Raw genomic sequence first — 23,162 nt, 5'->3', positions numbered from 1 at the left:
GATCAACCCTACTTTGTCGACATTGTGACTTAGAAATTCCCCTAAAAATGTCACCTGTAATATTTTAGTAATAGCATTTTCTGTGTAATATTTGATTGTTAGTGTATGACTTGGGTATTCTATTTATTTCATTTATTTACTATAAACAGGAACAAAAGATCAATATTTTACTGGTTTTACATCAATGCCCTGATGAAAGAAAATGAAAACACTTATAAAATTAAACATCAACATCGTGCATGAAAATAAAACCTCCCTTGGAAACATATATCCAATGCTTAATGAAATTAAATAAAGAAAATATTTCGACACAAACGGTAACTTTAAAATATAATTTTACAGATCAATCACGATTTAGCACAATAGTTTATCCAATATTATAGAAACACATCCTTTTTTTACTTTAAATCATTCTATTAATGATTAATGGCTATTTCAAAGTGGGGGAGGGGTATCTGTATTGTAATCAAATGTAATTTATGTATCAAAATTTGATATCAATTTAAACACATTCATCAAATTACTTGCGATTTCATCTGAAGATGCTGTCTTTATTTGTATTATGTACATTCCTTTTAGCCGCACCTATTCTTGAATTCATGTATTCACGTAATTGGTACCATGAAGTGCCAGGTGCCGTGAAATGATAGTTTGTTATTGTTAATACTGTTTTAGTTGATATTTTTGTTGACTTTCCTCAACATTTTGGTCCTATGCCAAACCGTATCTATTCTGAAGAGCAACCTTGAGACTGAATACTCTTCTTAAATTTCAAGGGTTTATTAGTCATTTTGTTTTGTTCAGCACTTAGTCTTTGAGAGATGCTAAAAATATACAAAATCGAAATATTCCGCAAAATAAACTGGCAATGTTTGCCATATATACCCCCTGGAAGGGCTTAAATCGCTTCGTCCATTATTCCATCATGGTTCAACCCGATAATACCATTGTTCCAAATAACTAAATGGTATTGTACAATGAAAGAAGCATGTCGATCGCCGCTTCTATAAAAAGGGAACGAACAATTAAAGAACTGTCCGTGCTAAAGAACCGCCTCCCCAGAGTTAAAGAAAAATAACAACAGGATTTTAAAAGGTGATGTTTTAATCGGAGGATGCCCAGATTGATAGTTGCTGATGGCCTTCCAGCTTTGTTCAGGTGTGAGAGCCGTTAGGAGGGATAAAGCAAGACAGCGCCTGCAGAGTCAACTTCTCCTGTTTTCATTAGTTTTTCAATCATCTATGACTTCTGTTTCATTATCTTGCTGAAGCTTCGAACATTTCCAACATCGAGGCCATCATCATGATCTTAATGTGAATTTTATATATCGTCAGTATTTTTTTAGGCAGCAAGTCAGCAAATCGTCAGTGTCGTAATTTTCACTGATGTCTCCAATATCATCTTGAGTTTGAAGTCAATCAATCATGTTAATAATTCCTGGCCTGTACTGGGGTTATCAGAAGATAAGACCTGACTGATCGTTAATGAACTTGACAAATGGAGATATATCTCAATTCGAACTTATAACATTTACTAGAAGACTATGGAGGCTGTTGACTGACTTAAGTGTTGTCGACCTAAACTCCACATGAGATAACTCTTTTCGTCTTTGATTTGTGAACTGTCTGTCACTGCTTCCTAAAATTACAACTCGAGAATAGAAAGAAGACGACCATGGAAACGGGTTTATGGCATGTGAAGATTAGGCTCACTCTGGGAGAATGCAACCCGAGGCTTTCACCAACATCTACGGTAAGTACACGTCATCAGGGGAACATTTCATGAAGAGTTTTTAGTTAATGATGATCCCTTGACAGCCAATCAGATGTAAAAATTTCTAGCAGCTCATAAGAATTATCGTGAAAATCACTTATTATTTGTTTCAGGAAATGCTTCTCTGGTTATTCTTGCTTTGAAGATCAGAAATAAACCAAAGATGAAAGGAGGAGTATCGAGATTGAAATAAAAACATGCAAATTATGCAATCTCATGAAATAACAAGTGCATGATATTTTTTCTAAGTAAATGTTTGGCCTGTTCAATTTGTCATTTTTTATTACTTGAGCATCGGTTTTTTTTTTCTCTCTCTCTTATTTTATTACATTGTATTTTATTTGGAAAAAAATAATGCATTTGTTATTCTTGTAAAATTCAACAGTTGTTTTAGAACTTGTAATTATAATGAAATGATTGCAAATACATATAGTTTTCTTTTCAACCACGTCTTTCTAAAACAAACAGTAACATAAACTGTGAAAAAAGCATTTTAATACATGTATTTTTGATGTCGGAGCACGAGGACTAGGTGTATATTGAGTCTATACAAAATGGAGTGGAATCACAATAAACCGTTATAGTTGAATATCATTTTAATGTTGAATTTCACATTAGCCCAACAATTTAATTGCATTGATCAAGTTATGGAATTACCCGGCTTCCGAGGAAATGACTTGGTTCAGTTCGCTAAGAGAGAAACAAAGTTTATTCAACATGATATGATATTCCTTCTTATATGTTTAATGCACCGCAATGCCGGGTAAATATTTGTCGAGGTGGTGTGATCTCTTACATCATTTCTATGATGACATTAATTTTATGATAAATATAATTTACGAATATTTTGTGTTATATTGAAATTAAACACTGGCGTAATGAGACAAAATATATGTACGCCACTGAATTAAATCAATACATGGAACTGAAGATTATCCAAATTGTCTTTTTTTAAATATAGGCAAAAAGATGTTGTTTAAGAACCTATATTATCTCGGGAAAAGAATTAAATATGATCACCCATGACATGCAAGATAGATATATCTCCCCACACATTACCTTTATATAGATATTGTGTATTTTGTAATTCGTGCAGGGGTACAAGATCCGATTGGTCTTACTCTTCTTGATCATCATGTGGTCAACATTGCTCTCAAGTCTAGTTCTCCACTCAAACATAGTCATCATTAGACGTGGCGTTGTCACCGAATCCAGCAACGACCACGCCATTGTAGAACATGTATCTGAAGCAAACACCAGCGGCATCGGTCCGTGTGAGAAACGTATCCTGCTATTTGGGGATTTAAGTGGCATGAGGGGTTGGCCTGAGCTTTCAAAGTGGGTGGAGCTTCTGGAGAAAAGTCTGAGGCTTGATCACGAGGTGAACTTGGGATGCAGAACCGACAGTATGAACTGCACGGTCCGACTTTCTCTTGGGACGGATCCGAAGCGGTTCCGCGGTAAAGACGCGGTCATCTTTGGCAGTTTACCGCATGCGATGAAAGGACAGATTGAGATGCTGAAAACTCTTGAACCGGAAGAGAACCAGACGTGGTTCTTCTACAGCACGGAGTCGCCACACCGCGTGACACTATGGAATCAGAATCTGAACATAACCCAGCTCAAGTATCATAAGTTGATATCGTATCGCTGGGATTCCGACGTATATGTATCGTTTGGATCGTACAGTCACAGACCGCCAACCAACACGTCCATAAGCTTGTCGCCTCCATTGCCTCCAAAGAAACATCTCATAGCGTGGGTCAACAGCAACTGTGTTGAAATATCGTGGCCAAGAAAACCGTTCTTAAGTCGCCTCCGCGCTCGCATACCTGTTCACGACTTTGGAGCATGTGGGACCAAGCAGTGCGTACCTCGTCATTCCTCTAAATGCGCATCATTGATACAAAGTTACAGATTTCTACTTATTCTTGGAAACGCTGAATGTAATGATCTCATCCTGTCCGATTTCTGGTCCCTAGCTCTTGCCAATGACGTCGTACCGGTTATCTACGGGGCTCCCAAGTCGGACGTTGTCAAAGTAGCTCCACCTCATTCCTTCATCCACGTTTCTGATTTCGAAACGGTTGGCTCATTAGCAGACTTTCTCTACATGTTAGCAGAAGACGAGGAAGAGTATGATAAATATTTTGCTTGGAAAAGACGCGGTAAAGTAAAAGTGACGTATCCCATCGCTCCAAAGCTGGTGTGCAGAGCGATTCCACACATGTTCGATGGCACTCCTCAGTACCTTACCACTGTTGGTGAATCTACCTGGTTTAATGGTTGCCGGACAAGACCGGATAAGAATTCATTGAAACCGTTTAGCCCTGATCAGCAGTACAGAGAATATAACCACTGGACTATTTGGCGGGCGATGTGATCTCAGATGTAATACTGATGGGGAACAATTAAACAAATTAAAACTATGGAATATGATTATATTCGCGCGCGGAAAATGAATAGCTGGATGTGCCATAGTCCTAGCATGATAGTATGATCCACTCATAATAAATGACAATGCCTGTATTTTAATCACATTTTTAGAAAAAAAAATCCATCAAGAGCAAAGGATCCTAATGGATGTGACGTAAATCTATAACATGATCTAAATATAAATTATTTAAATACATGTATGTTTCAATTTAGGGTGTAAGCCCGTTGTATTCCATTTATAATATACTTTGTATTTATTCATTAAATGGCATTTTACGCTAAATTTGTGTTCTTTGTTTTTCGTGATACGTCTTAAGATGTTAAGATCTGTAAAATAAATGTTCATGTGTGATTGTCGCGTAATTATAAGACGCGGTCCTAAATTTTTGTAAGGAGCCTATTACATCTCTTGGGCTTAGTTACACCTCAGTAAGTCAGATAATTCATAGACAGTATAGGTCTTAACAAGATGCCACCTAATGGAAAAAGCATCCAGGATTGGACGTGAAGTGTACTCTCATTTACATGTTCAGTCTAGGTGACAGGATCTGTTTAATAGTTTAACCATTAAATTAGGCATTTATGTAGCTCAACAGGCAGAAATACTGAAAATAATAATCCCTATAGTAAAACATTTCTTTCAAGTTTTGATCTCCAATAGATTGCCTATATCAAAATACCTGGTCGTCGTTCACGGGTTGCCAAGATAAAGCCAGGTTGAACACAATCTTCGAGAGAAGCAATGGACTACAAACAGACAAAGATTGGTTGCATCGATTTGTTCTCTCCATTGTTCCAAAACATCGCCCTCAAGTGACAACCTTACCTTCATGGATGCGATTCACTTCTTGTATCTGGGCAGTTACTGAAAACATATTTTTAAAGGGTTTTGCAGTGTACTTATTTTATTTCATTTATATTCTAATTTGTTTATCCTTTCATTTTCTTTATTTTTGAGGGGGTATGGGGTATTATTATGCAATGATTAATCTAAAGACGCAACGGCTTTCTAGAAATGAATAATAAATGTTTGAGATATCTAAGTTCTTACGGTAAGAACATGATAATGTAGGCCTACCTATATTTTGAGAGTGATACGGTCAAAGGGAATTTCGAAACATTTATGACAACTTCTAGGGTATGATTAAACAGGTAAAATTCAAATGTTGTACATTTTTACATATTCAATAATATCGGAATGACCCAAAATCCTGAATGATCGCTTGAAACAAAGATGGGTACAGTCGTTGACTACACTGATGTGCAGATGGGGACTTGTGGGGTCATGCCCCCCAAAAAAAGCAAAATCACGACCAAGAGAAACAAAGAAAATGAAAGGAAAAGGGGATAGATTTGATATTATTTTCTGAATATCTTATCAAAGTTTATCACATAATTAGATTTTTTGTATCAATAAAGTAAAAAGAAAATGCTACTTCGCTTCGTCATTTCCAACGTTTCACCAACGTTTCCCCATACAAAATGTCTGCCCCTCCCCTCATTTTTTTTGCTCATTATGACAGAGGTAAGCTATAATCTTCCCACACTTTACTATTCCAAATTTCACACAGTTCCAGCTTTGTATATGATTGTGTCAAATATGAATAAGAATGACCTCTCATAGTCATGACAATAGATGAAATCAGGGGCCGCGGAACGGTTTTCAAAGTGGGGAGGAGGCGAGTAAAAAGTGAGGGGGGGGGGCTGACCATGCAAAAAATCACAATCATATGGTCACTTTTACTTTTTTGTACACGGTTTTGGAAAAAAAAGTGGGAGGGGGGCTGAAGCCCCCAGTCCCCCCGCTTCCGCGGCCCCTGGCAATATATATAGCCAATGGTTAATGGACATTAGATTTAGAAAGTTAAGGGGGCTAAAATCCAAACGCTGCATTTTGCATTTGCCAAGACGTCTGCTTAAATTTAGTGGATGGATGTTTACGGGTGTAACCTTTGGGCCTTTGCCTGGCGCGTGTTTACAGGGTGATGGCAAATGTCTAGATACTGTCACACCAACGATACCGAACCGGACTGATCAAAGCTATTAGGTTATTTCGAACGGCTTATGATCGGTCGGTTTAGAGTCTGTTTCGTTGATGTGACTGTGGCACAACTGGGTGATGGCAAATGTTATCAACTCGAAAGAGGTCTTGGAAGTAGATTGGAAACAGTGCAGAGGCATTTTCCATTAAAGAGACAGTGTCAATGTGTCTTCGGCCAATCTTCGACCTGACACAAGTGGTGTCATATTACATATTAAACTATGTTTTCAATTTTGGTGTTGGATTTTTGTGGCGTTGGTGTTGGGCAATGTTTAGATCAGCACAACACTAAACCTAAGTTGGAACTGGTCCTGGGACGAATCTCACCAAGTGTTGAGCTATCATTGGGATCTCGTTTGTAAACTAATATTGAGTGTTGGACCTTTGTCACTTTAATCGTGTTTTGATAGGGTGGCGCTTCAGGGGCATACATGACCTGTTTTACTGGAGAGAGAAGTGAAGCAAAATAGGAAGACAGGGCAATAAAGAAGAAAGATAGTATCAAATTGACTGGGCTGGGTGGTGTAACTTTACTAGCCTTTACTAGCCCTGTTAGCAGTATAATGATAAAACATCAGACCGTGGCTGATGCAGTCCAGGACCAGAGATGTTGAAAAGCTCTCCGCTATGGCCTATATGCTTAAGGAAGAGGAACAGGCCTTATGTATCATGGTTATTCAATAGAGAAAAAAAATTCCGTCATCGGTTTCAATCGTTTCCCTCAACCCATAGACAGACGATATGAGGACTTTTGCAAATCCAACACAATCACATTTTCCTCCTACAATGTATTGCCTTCTTTAAAAAAAATCAGATAAAGTATCAAGCGATGGAGACGGCGCCTTTAAGGAGAGGTGAGATGGGTTAGCATTTTGTCAAAAATCAATACCGAGAGTGGAATGGGATATACGACAAACATCAGTGACGCCAAAAGTGAGTGGATGGGATAACCGTCAGACCCGACTTCTGTCAGCGACAGGGGCGGCTCTGCAGTGGGGACAGGGGGAGACTACTCCCGTGATGTTTCCAGTAGTGAAAAAATAGGAACAAAAGAAGGGAGAAGAAAGAACAGGGATGTTCCTTCCTGGATAAACAATGTAACCGACTGTGTGTTCAAAGTGCATTCACTGACATTGTGGAACACAGCCATGTACAAAATTATCATCGACTGTTGAATTCTAGCATTTCAAATGTGAACCACATCTTCACTGTATAGTTCACTATTAAATTCACATTGTTAGATTTGAGCATTTTGGCAGTGTGAATCACATCTTTATTGTCTTCACTATATGTGAACACATTATGAGCACACTCTGAACACACTGCGAACACACTGTGAACACACTAAACATACTGTGAACACATTGTGAACACACTGCGAACACCATGTGAACACACTGCGAACACACTCTGAACACACTAACATACTGTGAACATTGAACGCACTGTAAATTCACTGTGAACGCACTGCAAACTCACTGTGAACACATTGTAAAAACACTGCGAACACACTGTGAAAACACTACAAACACACTGTGAACAAACTGTGAACAAACTGCAAACATACTGCAATAAAGTGTGAACACACTGTGAAAACACTATGAGCACACTGCGAACACACTGTGAAAACACTGCAAACACAATGCAACACACTGTGAACATACTCTGAACACACTAACATATTGTGAACACTGAACGCACTGTACATTCACTGTGAACACACTGCGAACACACTGTGAAAACACTGCAAACACAATGCAACACACTGTGAACATACTGCAAATACACTGCAAATACACTATGATTACACTCCAAATTCACTGTGAACTCACTGCGAACACACTGAACAAACTGTGCGACACTTTTTCGTGTATTTTTCGTGTATTCTCCATATTTTCCGTGTAATTCAATTAGAAGAATGGGTTGTCATGCCCCTCAACCCCTATTAAAATACCTTCGCACCGCCCCTAGTCAGTGGATAGAGGGAAGGAATGAATGAAGAGGGAGGATGATGAGGTGGACGAATTAGGGGAGGTAGATGAACGTTCTATCAACTCGAGTGGAATGATGCTATTAAATTAAGTAATATGAACGTGGGAGGGGTGAGGCATAGAGGGTGGATGTTTTGTGATGAAAACGAGCAGGATGTATTTGATAATGCTGCACTCACACCAAGACACTGAATCCAAATCGACCGATGGTATGTCATTGGAAATAACGTAAAAACTTTGATCGGTCTGGGGTCCGTTTCATGAGTGTGACTGAAGCGTAATGAGTGAAACCGGAATTCTTGTCCCGATCATATTGCCTTCTGGGATACCCATCTCTTTTCTTCTTTAATGTTTCTATTTCTGGCTTGTATTTCATGTTAAAATTTGTTCAACGTGGCACGTGTCTTGAGTTTTGTTGTTATGATCGTTAATTTTGCGTCTTTATATAAAAAATGTTGGAAATCCAACTTTTCAAAAAGATTTGTATAACTATACTTAAATCAGGTTAGCATCATTGAATTAATTCTGAAGAATGAATTTTTTTTTCTTTTAAAAATAAATTTATTGATAATTTGTAATAGTAACATAAAATGTAAACAATATCATACAAAGCATGAAATATTTTCTTCAACAATACTGTTTTTTAATACATATTTTTTTTTACTTTTACAACGCTTCTCTATTTCTAAACGATTACAAATCAACCCTTTGAATAAACAAAGTATACCAACTCATGAAATCTGCAACTCCGACTTTCTCTTCGAATTAAGATTGAATAAATAGCAAACCTTGCATACATAATAAGAAGATTAAAAATTCTATACTGTTTTTTTAACTCATATCCTTTTATCAAATTAAAATCAAAATTAGTATCTACAACTTAATGCACAATGCTACTAATTTTTTTCTAAAATAATTGTACCTTGTAGTTCCATTCCCTGAAGTCCTCCACCAGGAAGGGTAACTCAGGGCTGACGAGAGTGGGAGTATTATTACTCTGTTTTGTTTTGTTGCAGGTTTTGCATGTTTAGTTTTACTTTAACATGCAAAACCTGCAACAAAACAGAGTAATAATACTCCCACTCTCGTCAGCCCTGAGTTACCCTTCCTGGTGGAAGACTTCAGGGAATGGAACTACATGGTACAAGGTACAATTATTTTGGGAAAAAATAAGTAGCATTGTGCATAAAGTTGTAGATGCACAATGCTACTAATTTTTTTCAATCGCTATTGTGATTTCTTACACGTTACAAATAAATGTGCGATGTCTTGTATTTCATTGTCCTGTGAACATAAAGGATGAAAATTAATTTAATGATGCATTTTATTACCCCTCTGTGTTATAAAAAATAAAAAAGAATACATGCTATTCGACATAGCCCTGACCAAGCATTTATTTTTTTCGGACTTCGCTATTGTTTGATATCGAAGCGGTAACAATACCAATGTTGATCATAAGATCGAGTTAGAAATAGATTCAACATAATAAACCTGAAATGAATTTCACTTAAGATGGATCCAGGCCATCACTTTATGATATAAGGTAAAACATGCACACATACATCAACACTTAGTACCTTGTACACAATCTAAACACTCTTATTCATCGCTTCCTCCTTGTTTATGTTGGTACACCCTGTAATACAATTTTTTACAAATTCTCAGAGCATGCTAAGTGATCAATGTGTTTGTTTGTATATGCACCCTGAAAAAGGTCAAATGTAACACTTACAGAGAGCACTTTTTATGGCGCATCTCTGTCTTAGTAACACAATCATAATCAGGGGTGGATCCAGGATTTTTCGAAAGGGGAGGCACCTTTTCCTGAGGAAAAATTTGACAAAAAAGGGTATTCACTTTCAAAGGGGGGGGGCAGACTCCTGTTTTACCAGCAATTTTACTTTACAAATTTTAATTGTGCCTCTCAAGGGGGGCACTGGCCGGCTGTGCCCCCCCCCAGCCTGGATCCGCCAGTGATCATAACAAACCATCATGGTCATCATGTGAGATAAATAGCATGTGTTTAAAGCCACCGCACATTTAACAATTGGTCTGCGACCCGATTTTGGAATAAAACGTAGTAGAAATTGATGATAATATTGAGACATGGAATATCTTACTGTGTGAAGTTCTAAATCATCGTACGAATACCTATGTTAAAATATGTCTATGCTGTAATCCTGAAAATAAAAGCGAGTTTTAATATCTTGTCGTAATGACGTCATAGCAATCTTGCGATTAGCTACGACTTGAAACTAATTTTGCCTTTATTAAAAATTAAAGCCTTTCAATCAACCTAAATTGTTATATTAGTATTCTCTCAGATAATTTGAGGCTCAAATCAAAATATAATTTTCATATACATTTCAGGAAATGGGCAAAACGCGATTTATTCCAAAATCAGATCGTGGAACAATGGTAAGGTGTGCGGTTGCATGCCTTTACATATACATTTTAAGGATAAGAGCGGCGTCAGAATTTTGTGAAAGGTGGTGGGCGAAAATGTCAGGGGGTTCGTTAATTTGAGGTTACTTTCATTTCATTTATTCATTTTTTTTTTTGGGGGGGGGGAGGGTAAAATAGGGTTCTCAGAATCAAGCGACAAGACCATTGCCAGGACCAAACCATCTCGTTTCCATGTTTTTCTTTCTCTCTCCTAGCCAACTGCCCCGACCTCCTGCTTTTTGAAGCATGATTCTATATAGTTTTTTCATCGTTACTGCGTAAATGCGCATTCTTTAAAAAGTAAGATATGAAAAGACTATAGAGAGAGAGAGGGGGGAGAGGGGCCTAAAAACTTCAGGAGATATGTCTAACAAATTAAAATATTTGTACGAAACTTAATCATTACTCCAATAATGTCCAAATCCTTGTGTATGGGTAGGTCAATATGCATTTTCAAACAATTCTCCTATACGATATTTGACATATTTTCCTTTGGGTATCCAGATAAATAAACACGGGGACTGACGCTCGATAACCAGCCTTAAAAGCAATTTGATTAGCCTTATATATTCTTTTCTTTCCTCCAACGACCACATGCGCTAAACATTTGTTTATTTGCAATATATGTTTCATAGATATTGCATACATTACATTAAAAATAACTGAACGTAATGGATGCATGTTACAGCATAGAAAGGGTATGTATTTATTTGAAATGCGTTATTTTTTGCTGAATTCAGCCCTGTTGTTAAGGAATCTTCAGATTCCTGAAATTTTGACAAATGAATAATGTTCTTACATTTTCACTTAATTTGTGTCTTTCTTCGTTGTTGCTTTTGCAATAATAATCATTTTCATTATTATTATTATTATTTTTGTTATTATTACTATTATAATTATTATTATTATTGTTGTTGTTATTAATATTACTATAACCGTTGTTGTTATTCTGGTTTTTTTTAATCATCTTAATATTCATCATCATTTCCATCATCATCTTCATCCCCAGCGCCATCATAGCTACTGTATTATATTGTAACAATGATAATACTGTAACGTATAATAAATATTACCACCGATTTTTTTATCATCGTTATCATTATATCATCATCATCATCATCATCATCATTATTATTATTATTATTATTTATTATTGTTGTTGTTGTTGTTGTTAATATTACTATAACCGTTGTTGTTATTCTGTTTTTTATCATTATCTTAATATTCATCATCATTTCCATCATAATTTTCATCCCCAGCGCCATCATAGCTACTGTATTATATTGTAACAATGATAACGTTTAATAAATATTACCACCGAATTCTGGGTATACGCGGCTGGTATTACATGCAAATTCAAGCAGTAAGCATGCGAGAAATTGAAATATATATAATTCATAATCAGGGAAACATGTGTGTTTTCCTCACTCTAGCACGTTTATGGAAGACTGGTGATACCGCAATACAAGCCACGTAGGGGAACCAAGGCATTTTACAGCAATCTTAAACTCACGGTGTTTGTTCAACACCCATAGGTGTTATTTAAAGGAGAAACCCTTGAAACCAATTAAATTCATATAAAAGAGAAAAAAGAAAGAATCAGACCAATTAAAAATTGAGGAAGATTGAGTGAATAATAAGGTGATGAGCATTTAGGCATTGACATCACTAATGATGTAGATCTACCCATTGGCAATGCGACCAAGATAATGGAATACCTAACTTTAAAAAAGGGTATTATGTACAGGTTCAACGCTTCTGAATCAGACACACCTGCTGAATGATACAAAATATATGTTGGATTGATTTCCTTATATGCATGGTTGTTATTCATGAAATCTACTGGATTATCTAACTCTCCAATCGCTAATGCTACAGTCACACCTAAAAATGTCGTGGTCTAGTGGTTCTGACTCTCGCCTTTCAAACAGAGGGTCTTGGGTTCGAATCCTAGCCAGGGCATGTTTTCCTTCAGCAAGAAATTTATCCCAAATTATCCACACTGTGCTGCACTCGACCCAGGTGAAGTGAATGGGTACCCGGCAGGATTAATTCCTTGTATGCACTGAGCGCTATTATAATTATTTGTTTTATCATTATTGTTATTGTTATTATTATTTATTATTATCATTATCATTATTATTATCATCATTTTTATCATAATAATAATAATAATAATTATTATTATTATTCATAATAATATAATAACTTTGGTCGGTCTGGAGTAGGTTTCGCCATTGTAGCTTGGGTAGAGCTAAAACCAGTTGTAAAATTATGTATTCAAATTCATTCCGCTATAAATAGTGTAAGAAGTCCGACCCAATCACCTTTGACTTTTTTCGGACAGTATATTTCCACCGATAATTTTCATACCATGCCCTTATCTTTTGTTTTGTTTATTATAATACGCCTCTGTCTCTTTATATTACATTATTTTCATTTTCTTTTATTTCTATATTTTAATTTGTTTTATGTTTAATTTTCTTTATATTGATTTGAATGTTTATCACTAAGAATGAAACACCAGTTATAACTATTTAAACCATTTCAACCAATGTATATCTTTTAAAAAGTTTTGATTACGTGCGCACAAAAAATGAGGAACGAAATTTGTACCCCAAAATGCATGTAACTGTCATAAAACACAATAACATGATTTAAATTGCTTATCTTCATTCGCTTAAAACTATTATCATAACCGTGAATATTATGTCCTGGTAGACCTATATTTTTTTATGAACAGACCCCTTAACATGATTACCCTTGGAACATCAAGACCTGATCACGTTGATTGCACAGACAATACGCTAAACAAAAACTCAATTAGAATGTAATTAGAGGAGTTTCACTCGTTCCATTAAGGCAGGATTCCAATGTTTAATCTTCCTTTGTCATCTAAACAACGCTTCAAGAACATCTCCAATATAGAATTCGGACGCTCGGCAGCATCATGCCTCAATGGCACCGAGGGAACCGGTCCCAAACCGACCGCTGATATGACGTTCGAAATAATGTCTCGGCTTTGATCGGTCGGAAGTCTGTCGCGTTGGTGTGCCTGTGGTATGTAGTCGAGCGTCCAGCGGACATTAATGAGGCTAACGGAACCCAAGAGACGGGAGTAGAAGGAAATATTGAAGGACGGAGAGACAAGAGCACAAACACAAGGGCAGACGGATGGCAGATGAAGGTAAATATTTACCACACCACGTGATTTCGCTCGACGCACCAATAATCAAGAAAGCGCGGGAAAACATGTCATGTTTCTCGACACAGAACACCATGAAGTACATGTAGTATGAATGTATACACTAATGTACATTCTGAGTGTGTTTTTGTTTCTGCTACAATTATAGCTGTGACACGTGGATCATGAGGAAAAGAGATTGATAATATGAATGAATGAAAATGAATGAAAAAACAAAGAACAACATTCAGCAATTGTTAGAATGGAAGGGAATCAGAATCGATACGGTAAAAGCGACAGCAAAAACAAACAAACAAACAATAAATCAAACTACCGAGACAAAATGGAAAGGTGATGTGAAGTTAAAAAAAAAAAAATATGGAAGAAAAACGAAGATAAAAAGCATGGTAATAAATAGGGATAAAACGTAAAAGAAAATTGGGCGCAAAAAGATAAACAAAATTGATAACACTGAAGACAACCCCCTCCCCTCCCCCTAACTATTTCAAGGCATCGGGATTTGCACTCGTTAAAGTATGACGCAAATATCCAAACTAGGAAAGGCGTCGTTTTAGGCAATTTAGGGGAGGAATAGACTGACAAATCCGCTGTTTCGGAAATTTTCTGGGGATTTTTTTTTTCAGATGCCGCGAAGCCAGACGGAGTCTCAGTGCAGTATATCCTGACCGAAATAGACTTTTTTTGTGGTCTAAGAGAGGATATGTTGCACGAAAGAAGGACTCTCATCATATACTATGATAGAGTAAATCAATTGGATATATAGAAATAGTGTTCAATTCGGGTTGTTTATTCGTATCGAGTAAAAGGTTACCAAATCTTTAAGGGCGCTAGAGCGAATTTATACCATTACCATGATTACCTCTGAGCATGCCCTCTGTCTTCATGTGCATAGGCTTACATCTGAAATAGCGAATTTTTCCTGAAAAAAATTGCGTAAATGGGGGTATCTAATGTATTTTATCCAGTAAAAAAATTGAACAGATTTTCGATTGTACTTAACAAGGATTTATCAATATATTCAGGATGTCTTCAGCAGAAATCGTATATCATGTCCTGACTTAATGGGAAGCATGGGAGCTCAGTCGGATCTAGCATCGATTCCCACTTGATGAGGCATTTATCCTCATTACCATGTCCCTCGGATAGGACCTTGAGTTTTCGATCCTCTTGCTTTAAATGTATTATCCTTTCTTAGCGATCGGGGTTAAAAATTCACCATCATTATTAAACAGAATTTACGATCATGATTAAGTTGAGTATTCTAACTTCATATCTTCATTAGATTTCAATGAATCAATATCTTAAGAAGTTATTGGGCATCGTAATAAAAAAAAGGTCGGTTTTGGTGGAAGTTTCGTAATTAGTCATTCGTATACGTCATTACCGATCTATCTTCCTATTCCAAAATAACCATTTGATTTGCCACCTTTGTACTGTATCCAGGTATGCATTTTATATCTTTGAAAGAAAGTAAAGTAGCATAGAAAACACTATTAAAAATATGTGAAAATAACTTCTTATTTCTTTCTATTTCCAACAAAAAATAGAAACAGCTAACGAAGAAGTTTTTATTAGTTTTTAAAGATAAATTGTTTAAGAATAACGATTCTCTTCATAATCACGAATGGCACTACCTTTACTTTCGATAAAAACTTACGACATTACTAAATGTAAACTATTGTATTAATGTGACAACCCTATCATATTCAATTAAGGATATGTCAACATTTAACGACACTGTTTGCCGCTTAGCATATAATTTATGTTTTATGACTTTCTTTAATGCCAATTTTGAGTGTTATATTTGGAAGGACAAGGAACTATGAAAATGTTGTCCCTATGATACCAGGCAATGGCTATCAAGAAAACATGTTGACTTCCTAACGAGGAGGATAATTTGAGGATACTCACTTGTCAATCAAAATACCATCCCTGTGACATTATAATGTCCGAGCTTAAACTTTTGTATTAATACATCTTATCAGTATGCAAATTGACTATTTTGGCATAACTACATTGTGCGGAAGTTCAGCAAAAATCGATTCAGATACATTCTGCACCGATGTCCTTGAGAGGAAGTACAGTCACACCAACGAAACCCACACCAGACCGATCAAAGATATTACGTTATTTTGAATGGCATACCATCCGTCGGTTTGGAGTCGGTATCGTTGGTGTGACTGAGGCATAGTTATCATACTACCTTGGAATAATAAATCGCGATTGCTTTCGCACATTTACCATAGAGAGGTGAGAAGTTGAATCATGTTTTTATGATTTGCAAATTGTTTTGGTTTAAAAATGTAAATACTCTAATAAATCAACAATTGTAATTATAACTTATTTCTAATATTAAACCTCTTCATGATCTCACGAATTATAAAAAAAAAATCTTATTGACTATAATCTATATACTAGTAAATATGACGAGAACAATGATTAGAAAAAATATATATATATACGGAACAGATGGATTTTCGTTGGAGCCTCTTCACCTATAATAGGACACATTTTTGTACACATGGACAATAATAACTCCATCATTGAAAGCATGATCCACCTTTACCGCTATCGTAGTTTGGCATATAGGCAAAGTAACGATGGCGCTTTATTGAAGATCATGTCTTATTGGACACATTTCCTGTACATTAAACAGACTGATACCCTCAATAACGAAAACAAAATTTGACGAAAATCTGCTCTCTCTCAAACTTGATCATCGACCTGGGATCATCAGTCAAGTTGTAAGCAAAATTGCATTAGAATAATTTGGCACCCTGTTTTTTAAACATATCCCATAGTTCTCGTTTAAAATCGTTTGAAGGAATTCAAAATCAAGGTTGAACTTGTAATTGGTCTTGTTACTGCAAAAAGTATTCTCCCCTCTTTCCTCCCTTCCCTTCCCTCCAATATCCCTTCTATCTCTGTCTCTCACTCCCTTCTTTCCTTTCTATCTATCTTTCTATCTATCTATCTATCTATCTATCTATCTATCTATCTATCTATCTATCTATCTATCTATCTATCTATCTATCTATCTCTCATTGCTAATGGATCTAACTTTTCAATACAATTATTGTCTTTTAAACACTTAAATCAATTTGATTACTTTGTTTAATATTTCATATTCTTATAAATGTATATATTGCGTAAGTGAAGCAAGAAATATGAATATTTATTGACGTTATTCCCGAATTCTTTGCCATTTGGCTAAATTTGGGATGACACGAATCCTTGAACTCTCTGCCTTTCTACTGCCCCTTTCTTCTCCCCCCTCACCCCCTCTCTCTGTCTCTTTCTCTTCTTCTTTTCGGTATGAATCCACTGCAATTCTTACTACCGCAAATACTCGACAGAGCGTCACCCTGGCCCTGACGGCGAGCTGAATCCTTTGTGCCACCGAATGTACTTTTCTCAAATGTTGTTCACCTTAACCGCATCGTGGCGATCGGTCATATGACATTATCACGTGAGCCGCCACATGATCAGGATGATTACATTCACTATCAAATGTAAAAGACATAGCATAGAAGGAAATATACTTATGTACCCTCCCAATTTGCCTTGTCTAGCAGCTCTCAATCAATAAAGCTCTTTTGGAATGAGATTATATAAAATAGATGTAGGCCATATAGCATGGGTGATTTTGGCGTTCCCGGAGAAGCGTCTTTCACATCATGCACATTATGCTGTTCTGTCTCTGTGCTAGAGAGTCGTCCGGGAGTCGTCTCTGCATAAATGCAAAGCTTGGAATCCTCTGCTCTGTGTATAAGCATGTTTTAGGTTCAGGTAGAAGTTGCGATTTAAAATTTGCGTGTGAAAGCGTGTTCTCATTGGAAAATGACCATGCTGATTTCTTCAAATCTGCTTTACAATATTAAACTAGCAGTGCAGTAAGGCTCCCACAAAAATGAATGTTGTAGGTTCTTCCGCAAATCCTATTCGATTGTTTGAAATAACCATATTATATACATTTGGCGGAAACTTATCTGATTTTAACCACTTTTTACTCGCAATCAATTGCCTTATATGTTTGGTATCGTGTTGTATAAAGAGGTGTATTTTTTTTTGAATGACGCAATTCATTGTCTTTGATTAAATAGTGTTTTGGAGATTCATTTATTGGTTTATGTATTATATTTAGGGAAGGGGATTGATTTCTTTTGTTCCAAATTCAAATGATAAGAAAATAATTAATGCGTCAAAGTGCCCCCACCTCCCGCTTCCTCCTCCTTCTATCTTCTCCCTATAATGTTCCCCTCTGTCGTTCTGTCTGTTTCTCACTCCCTCTCTCTCTCTCTGTCCCCTCTCATAACATACAAACACACACACACACGCACATGCCATTAATCCTTGGATCTTTCTATTTTTTTCTTCTTCTTCTCTCTCCCTTCCACCCTGCTCCCTCACTCGTCTTTATATCTTTCAAGACCTTCGTTCTTCTAAGCCTCGCCTTGAAATCGGTGTGAGAGAGATGAAGGAATCTTGTTTTATCAGCTGCCCGTGTATGGAGTTCATGAAATAGTCTTCCTAGCTTTCACTCTGCGGGTCATTCTTATACTTAGATGGCATTTTATGAAAATGAGCGGAATAGCTACGCTTGTAAACCCCATTGTGAATACTTGACGAGGGATTCAGAAAACATGACCATTATTGTACACTTGATACTCGTATTGCATATCTAATTTTCGTACTAGAGATAGAAGGAAGAGAAAGCGAGAGAAAGAAAGAAGATATAAATCATGAGAGAAAGGGGAAGATAATGATGCTGTATCTGATTATGTCATATTATTGAATTATTAAATGAATTGTATTTCCTTTTTACTACTAAAATAATAATTATATACTAAAATAAATTGCAATTGAACTTTACTTAAATTCTAAAGAACAAATCTTTCTTCTAAGTTTGTGTAAACTTCCTGTCATATGATTTTACTTTTGCGAAAAAGGTTAGTAAACATTGTATAACACTAAATCGTCATCATCATTATTCAAATGTCTTTATCATTTTTTTACTTGTGATCTTGCAATAAAAATAATTTAATCATCTTAGAATGTGTTTAAGTTTTTATCCGTAGGCGAAAGAATAGGGTCATGTTGTCATGTTGTGCGCCAATGGAAAAAAGAAAACACGTTTTTTATCATCTCAGCCTTCCATATAACAAGTGCTTGAATTCTCTAACAAATAATGTAGTAAACTAGAGCATTAAAATGGGAATTATTCACTCCATCGCTACCCTCTGTTTTCGAAGTTTCATTTGCCTGAAACCTTTTCTGCAACCGGTTCTCGAATCGCCCCGCGACAAATCTTGCCATTGGCTTAATGCAAGAGTTACACCACGGAAACTGACTCCAGACCAATCAAAGCTATTACGTTATTTCGTATAGTTATCATCGGTTGATTTCGAGTTGGTTTCGTTGTTGCGACTGTAGCTCAAGTATTTCGTTTCAAATTGGCTTGATATAATCACGATCATGTAGCCAATCAGAGATAGATTAACAGGAGTCAGGTGGGTGCATTCTCGGGTAACGTTCTCCTCAAACGAGCCGGGAAATTAACCCAAATTCTATCTTCATCCCTTTCAATGTGCGGTGGCACAGTGGCACAGTCTCACCGGCAAAGCCGTCTCCAGGCCGACCAAAGCTATTACATTATTTCAAATGACGTATCATCGGTCGGTATGTAGTCAGGTTTGGTGGTATGACTTTATTATTAGTATGTTCCCACCGGCCCAATCCTTTATTTAATTTCGAGCTGGGTTGGTAAATAGAATGAAACGGATCTTGTTACTAAAGTGACGAAAGTAGTGTCATTCTAAGACTCTTTCTCCTAGAGGTTTCAGGTTTTTTTCTTCTTATGTTTTCGTCTTCTCGCCACCATCGTAGTTTTGGTTATTGGTAAGGTTTTAAACACTGTTTGATACATGCATGTTTGGTTGGGGGAAGTTAAGCTTACGCTTGGCTATTTGATACAAGAGTATATCACTGAACTGAAATAAACGTAATTATATATCTACCGAATATAGCTTGCTTATTATTGTAAGTAGTATATTCACATGAGAAGGAAATATGATTCATTGCAAAATTCAATATAAATTTGATGTAAATTTCAACACTTTTGATATCGTTTTGGAACAACAAGAGTACACCAGCCTGGGATCTAGAATTTCTAAACAGCAAAGATCATATTAAACATAAAAACATTACATTTAGAACTGAAATGATGCGCATTGTGTACATAATAATGTGAGTAGACCTAAACAACCATTCGTACATTGTACCTTTACAATATTTACTATTACACAATAGGCCTAAACATTATGATTTCCATTGTAATGTACTGAAAATGTCTTTTTACCAGTGCATTTTCTAGAGATCTTTATCTGATAAAGCTTGGAGTAAAGGATGGAAACTAGAATCGACCGACTGAAGAAAAAAAAAACAATGGGGGAAAGTAACATTTTAAGCCCTTTATGGCGTGAATAATTATGATACTTTTAGAGCATTTACGGTTTTTATGTGCAACATTTTGGTTCATTCTTCAAGAGTTTCGGAGGACTATTCTCCCTGAAAATTTCTGACGGGCGTTTCCCATCGCCCCCTTCCACTTTGGATCGCCGACATATCTACAGTTAGTATGTTTAAAGAAAGTAATCTGTATAAAAAGATATCATAATATTGCAACACTTAAGCAACAGTCATTCAAATTAAATACTGATCCATGTTTCATTTTTTTTTTCTCGTTTATTTCCACAAAAACAGCAAAATAAATGTAACTTTCATATTTCCAAATCATTATAAAAAGTGCAGTTCAAATTACACTCTGATACACACCATTCAAGAATGTATTAAAGTAGTTGAATTGTATAAAACAATAATCATGTGACTTAATAGCTTTATTGTGGAAGAAACCTTGAAAAGTATAGCTTTAGATTCTTAACGACAATACACTTAAAAAGTTATACCATGGCCGTATGCATAATTTTTGTTAGCTGGGGGCGCCACGCGTAAACTCTTTCGAAAAAGTTGAAAACGAGGGAGCGAAGCAACCCAGCTTGAGGGATTTCGTGCATATTTTTTTGTGAATTTTGTGAAAATCTTTAAGTAAAACAATGTAAGTTTTCGCTTCGTACGACCATTAATCATACATAACCTAATTATGATTTGATTATGATTTGATATTTCAGTGATCGCTTGCAGTGGAGGTACACTCCGGAGTAAGTTGTGTCCTTACACTTCTTGACACTCCACATGTCCACGAGGGTGTTTAATGCGTTTCGCTCCGACACCGTCGAGACAAGTGCTGAGCGCCAATGTCCCGTTCGCTCATTTATTCTAGACGGGCAGGTGTGAGACGATATTCACATAGTCACACCCAACGCTATTTCTTCGACGTCAGGAAAGGAGAAGAAATACAGCATTGATGGCTACAGAGAAAGATAAAGACAGTGGAGGAAGGTGATGGCGAGCCCCCTCCCTCCCTCTCTTTCCCTCCCCCTCTCTCTCCCCATCTCTTTTACTTTTCTGTCTCTCTCTCTCTCTCTCTCTTTCTCTGGTATAGCATCAGCCATTTTCACATTCCTGACGCAAAGGGTTGTGCAACAGGCCTCATTGCCAGGTTAATGCAAACATTTATTCGTCTCCCGGGTTTTCTGTCAACAGTCAGAGTGTTAATTGGTTGCCAACGCAAGTTATTGGCATCATGATTATGGTCTATGGGGTATTTATCTTTACCCTCAGCTTTCTCTCTGCCCCCCTCCCCACTAGCGTACCTACGGGGGGGCAGGGGGGGCACTCTGCCCCCCCCTGACGAGTCACAACCCATGCAAAAACGTATCTTTGCCCCCCCCTGACGGGCTTGAAAAACCTTTTTTGCCCCCCCCCCCTGACGAGCTTTAAGACCTTCAATGCCCCCCTGACGAGCTTGAAGACCTTTTACGTATTTAGAATTTCTTTCTCTTTCTGTTTCCCTCAACCATATTCAACCCCTTTTTTCCCCTTTTCCTAAGCACACATATCTTCCTTCTGTTGCTTACTCTTCATTTCTCTCTCTCTCCCATCAGCGATTTTCTCTTCCCCAAGCCAGTCTTCTCTTTTTCTTTTGCTCTATCTCTCATCCACACATACCGTTTCCCTCTTCGCCCCTCTTTTACACACACCTCATGCACAAATACACATGTCTTCCTTTCATTTCTCTCGTTGTTTTCTTGTTATATTTTTCTTTCTCTGTATCTCTCTACCCCACACCCATCTCACTATCTCCCCCCCCCTCTCTCCCCCTCCCCCTCTCTCTCTCTCTCTCTCTCTCACTTCTCCTCCCCCTCTCCTTCTCCCACTCTCATTTATTTCCTTTTTATCTACTAGTACTACTTTCATTCGCATTCGAAGTGACCGTCGGAAATTATCTCGGGAAAAGGTAAAACGCGCGCATCCTGACAATCCTGGATTTTTTTCAAGGAATGTTTGCATATTTTATGATTTTGTCATTCAACTTCAGTCTGAAAACACAAACTCCCACAAGTCAGACATACGATATGCACCTGCAAACACACGTTACTGCAAGCACAGTGATACCGAAATAACATCATTAACTTTTTAAACTAGAGAAGTATAGTCTCATATATTATATTAATACGTGTAATAAGACTAGTTTAATCGTATTGCAGAAATTATAACTTACCAAGTTATTATTAGCGTCTTTTGACTAATTTATGTTCTTGGAGCATTGTTTTCTTTTTGATAACATATGCCAGAGAAAAACGATTGAGAAGATGCAAATTACGTTGTCTTCTAGAATATATGAATAAGAATATATTTTTGCTTCCGCCAATCCTTTTTCGGCCAAAAGATATCGCGAGTGTTTCATAACTTTGTAGTAAAATCACAGATTTATTAGCTCATACTATTGTCAACCATTCTTTTTCGTTCTATAAAATTGGATTTTCCATGGTTTATTTTGGAACATTCCTACATCACAGTTGCGATAAATTACACTGGCATTATCGTGTAGATATCGCGGGTGTAATGACAGTACCATTGTTTTTAAGTTACATTTATTTCATTTCCTTTTATCAAATTCCATATTCCATTTCAGCGATAAGAAAATAATGGAATATAAAAACAAGAATTGAAACAAAAGAGCATAATTATACAAAAAGGGGTAATAAAAAAAAATATACTGGCTAGCTAGAAAGAACATAGTTTTTAGTGCTCGCACAGTGGACTGTGTGAATGTGTCATTCACATTACTGAAATGCTCGAATTTAACAGT

At 36.7% G+C, this 23,162-nt stretch overlaps 1 protein-coding gene across 1 annotated transcript; it reads left to right on the top strand.

The window, feature by feature from the left end:
- The first annotated feature begins 645 nt into the window (after window positions 1–645).
- Window positions 646–5,642, top strand: LOC129271600 (alpha-(1,3)-fucosyltransferase 7-like). Its single transcript, XM_054908911.2, has 2 exons — window positions 646–1,752; window positions 2,870–5,642. Exons 1-2 carry the CDS (start codon window positions 1,675–1,677, stop codon window positions 4,154–4,156), a joined length of 1,365 nt encoding a protein of 454 aa, XP_054764886.2. The 5' UTR covers window positions 646–1,674; the 3' UTR covers window positions 4,157–5,642.
- The last annotated feature ends 17,520 nt before the right edge of the window (window positions 5,643–23,162 follow it).

Source organism: Lytechinus pictus, chromosome 11 (assembly GCF_037042905.1).
Source record: "Lytechinus pictus isolate F3 Inbred chromosome 11, Lp3.0, whole genome shotgun sequence".
Lineage (NCBI taxonomy): Eukaryota > Metazoa > Echinodermata > Echinoidea > Temnopleuroida > Toxopneustidae > Lytechinus > Lytechinus pictus.
This window is presented reverse-complemented; position numbering and strand designations above follow the sequence as displayed.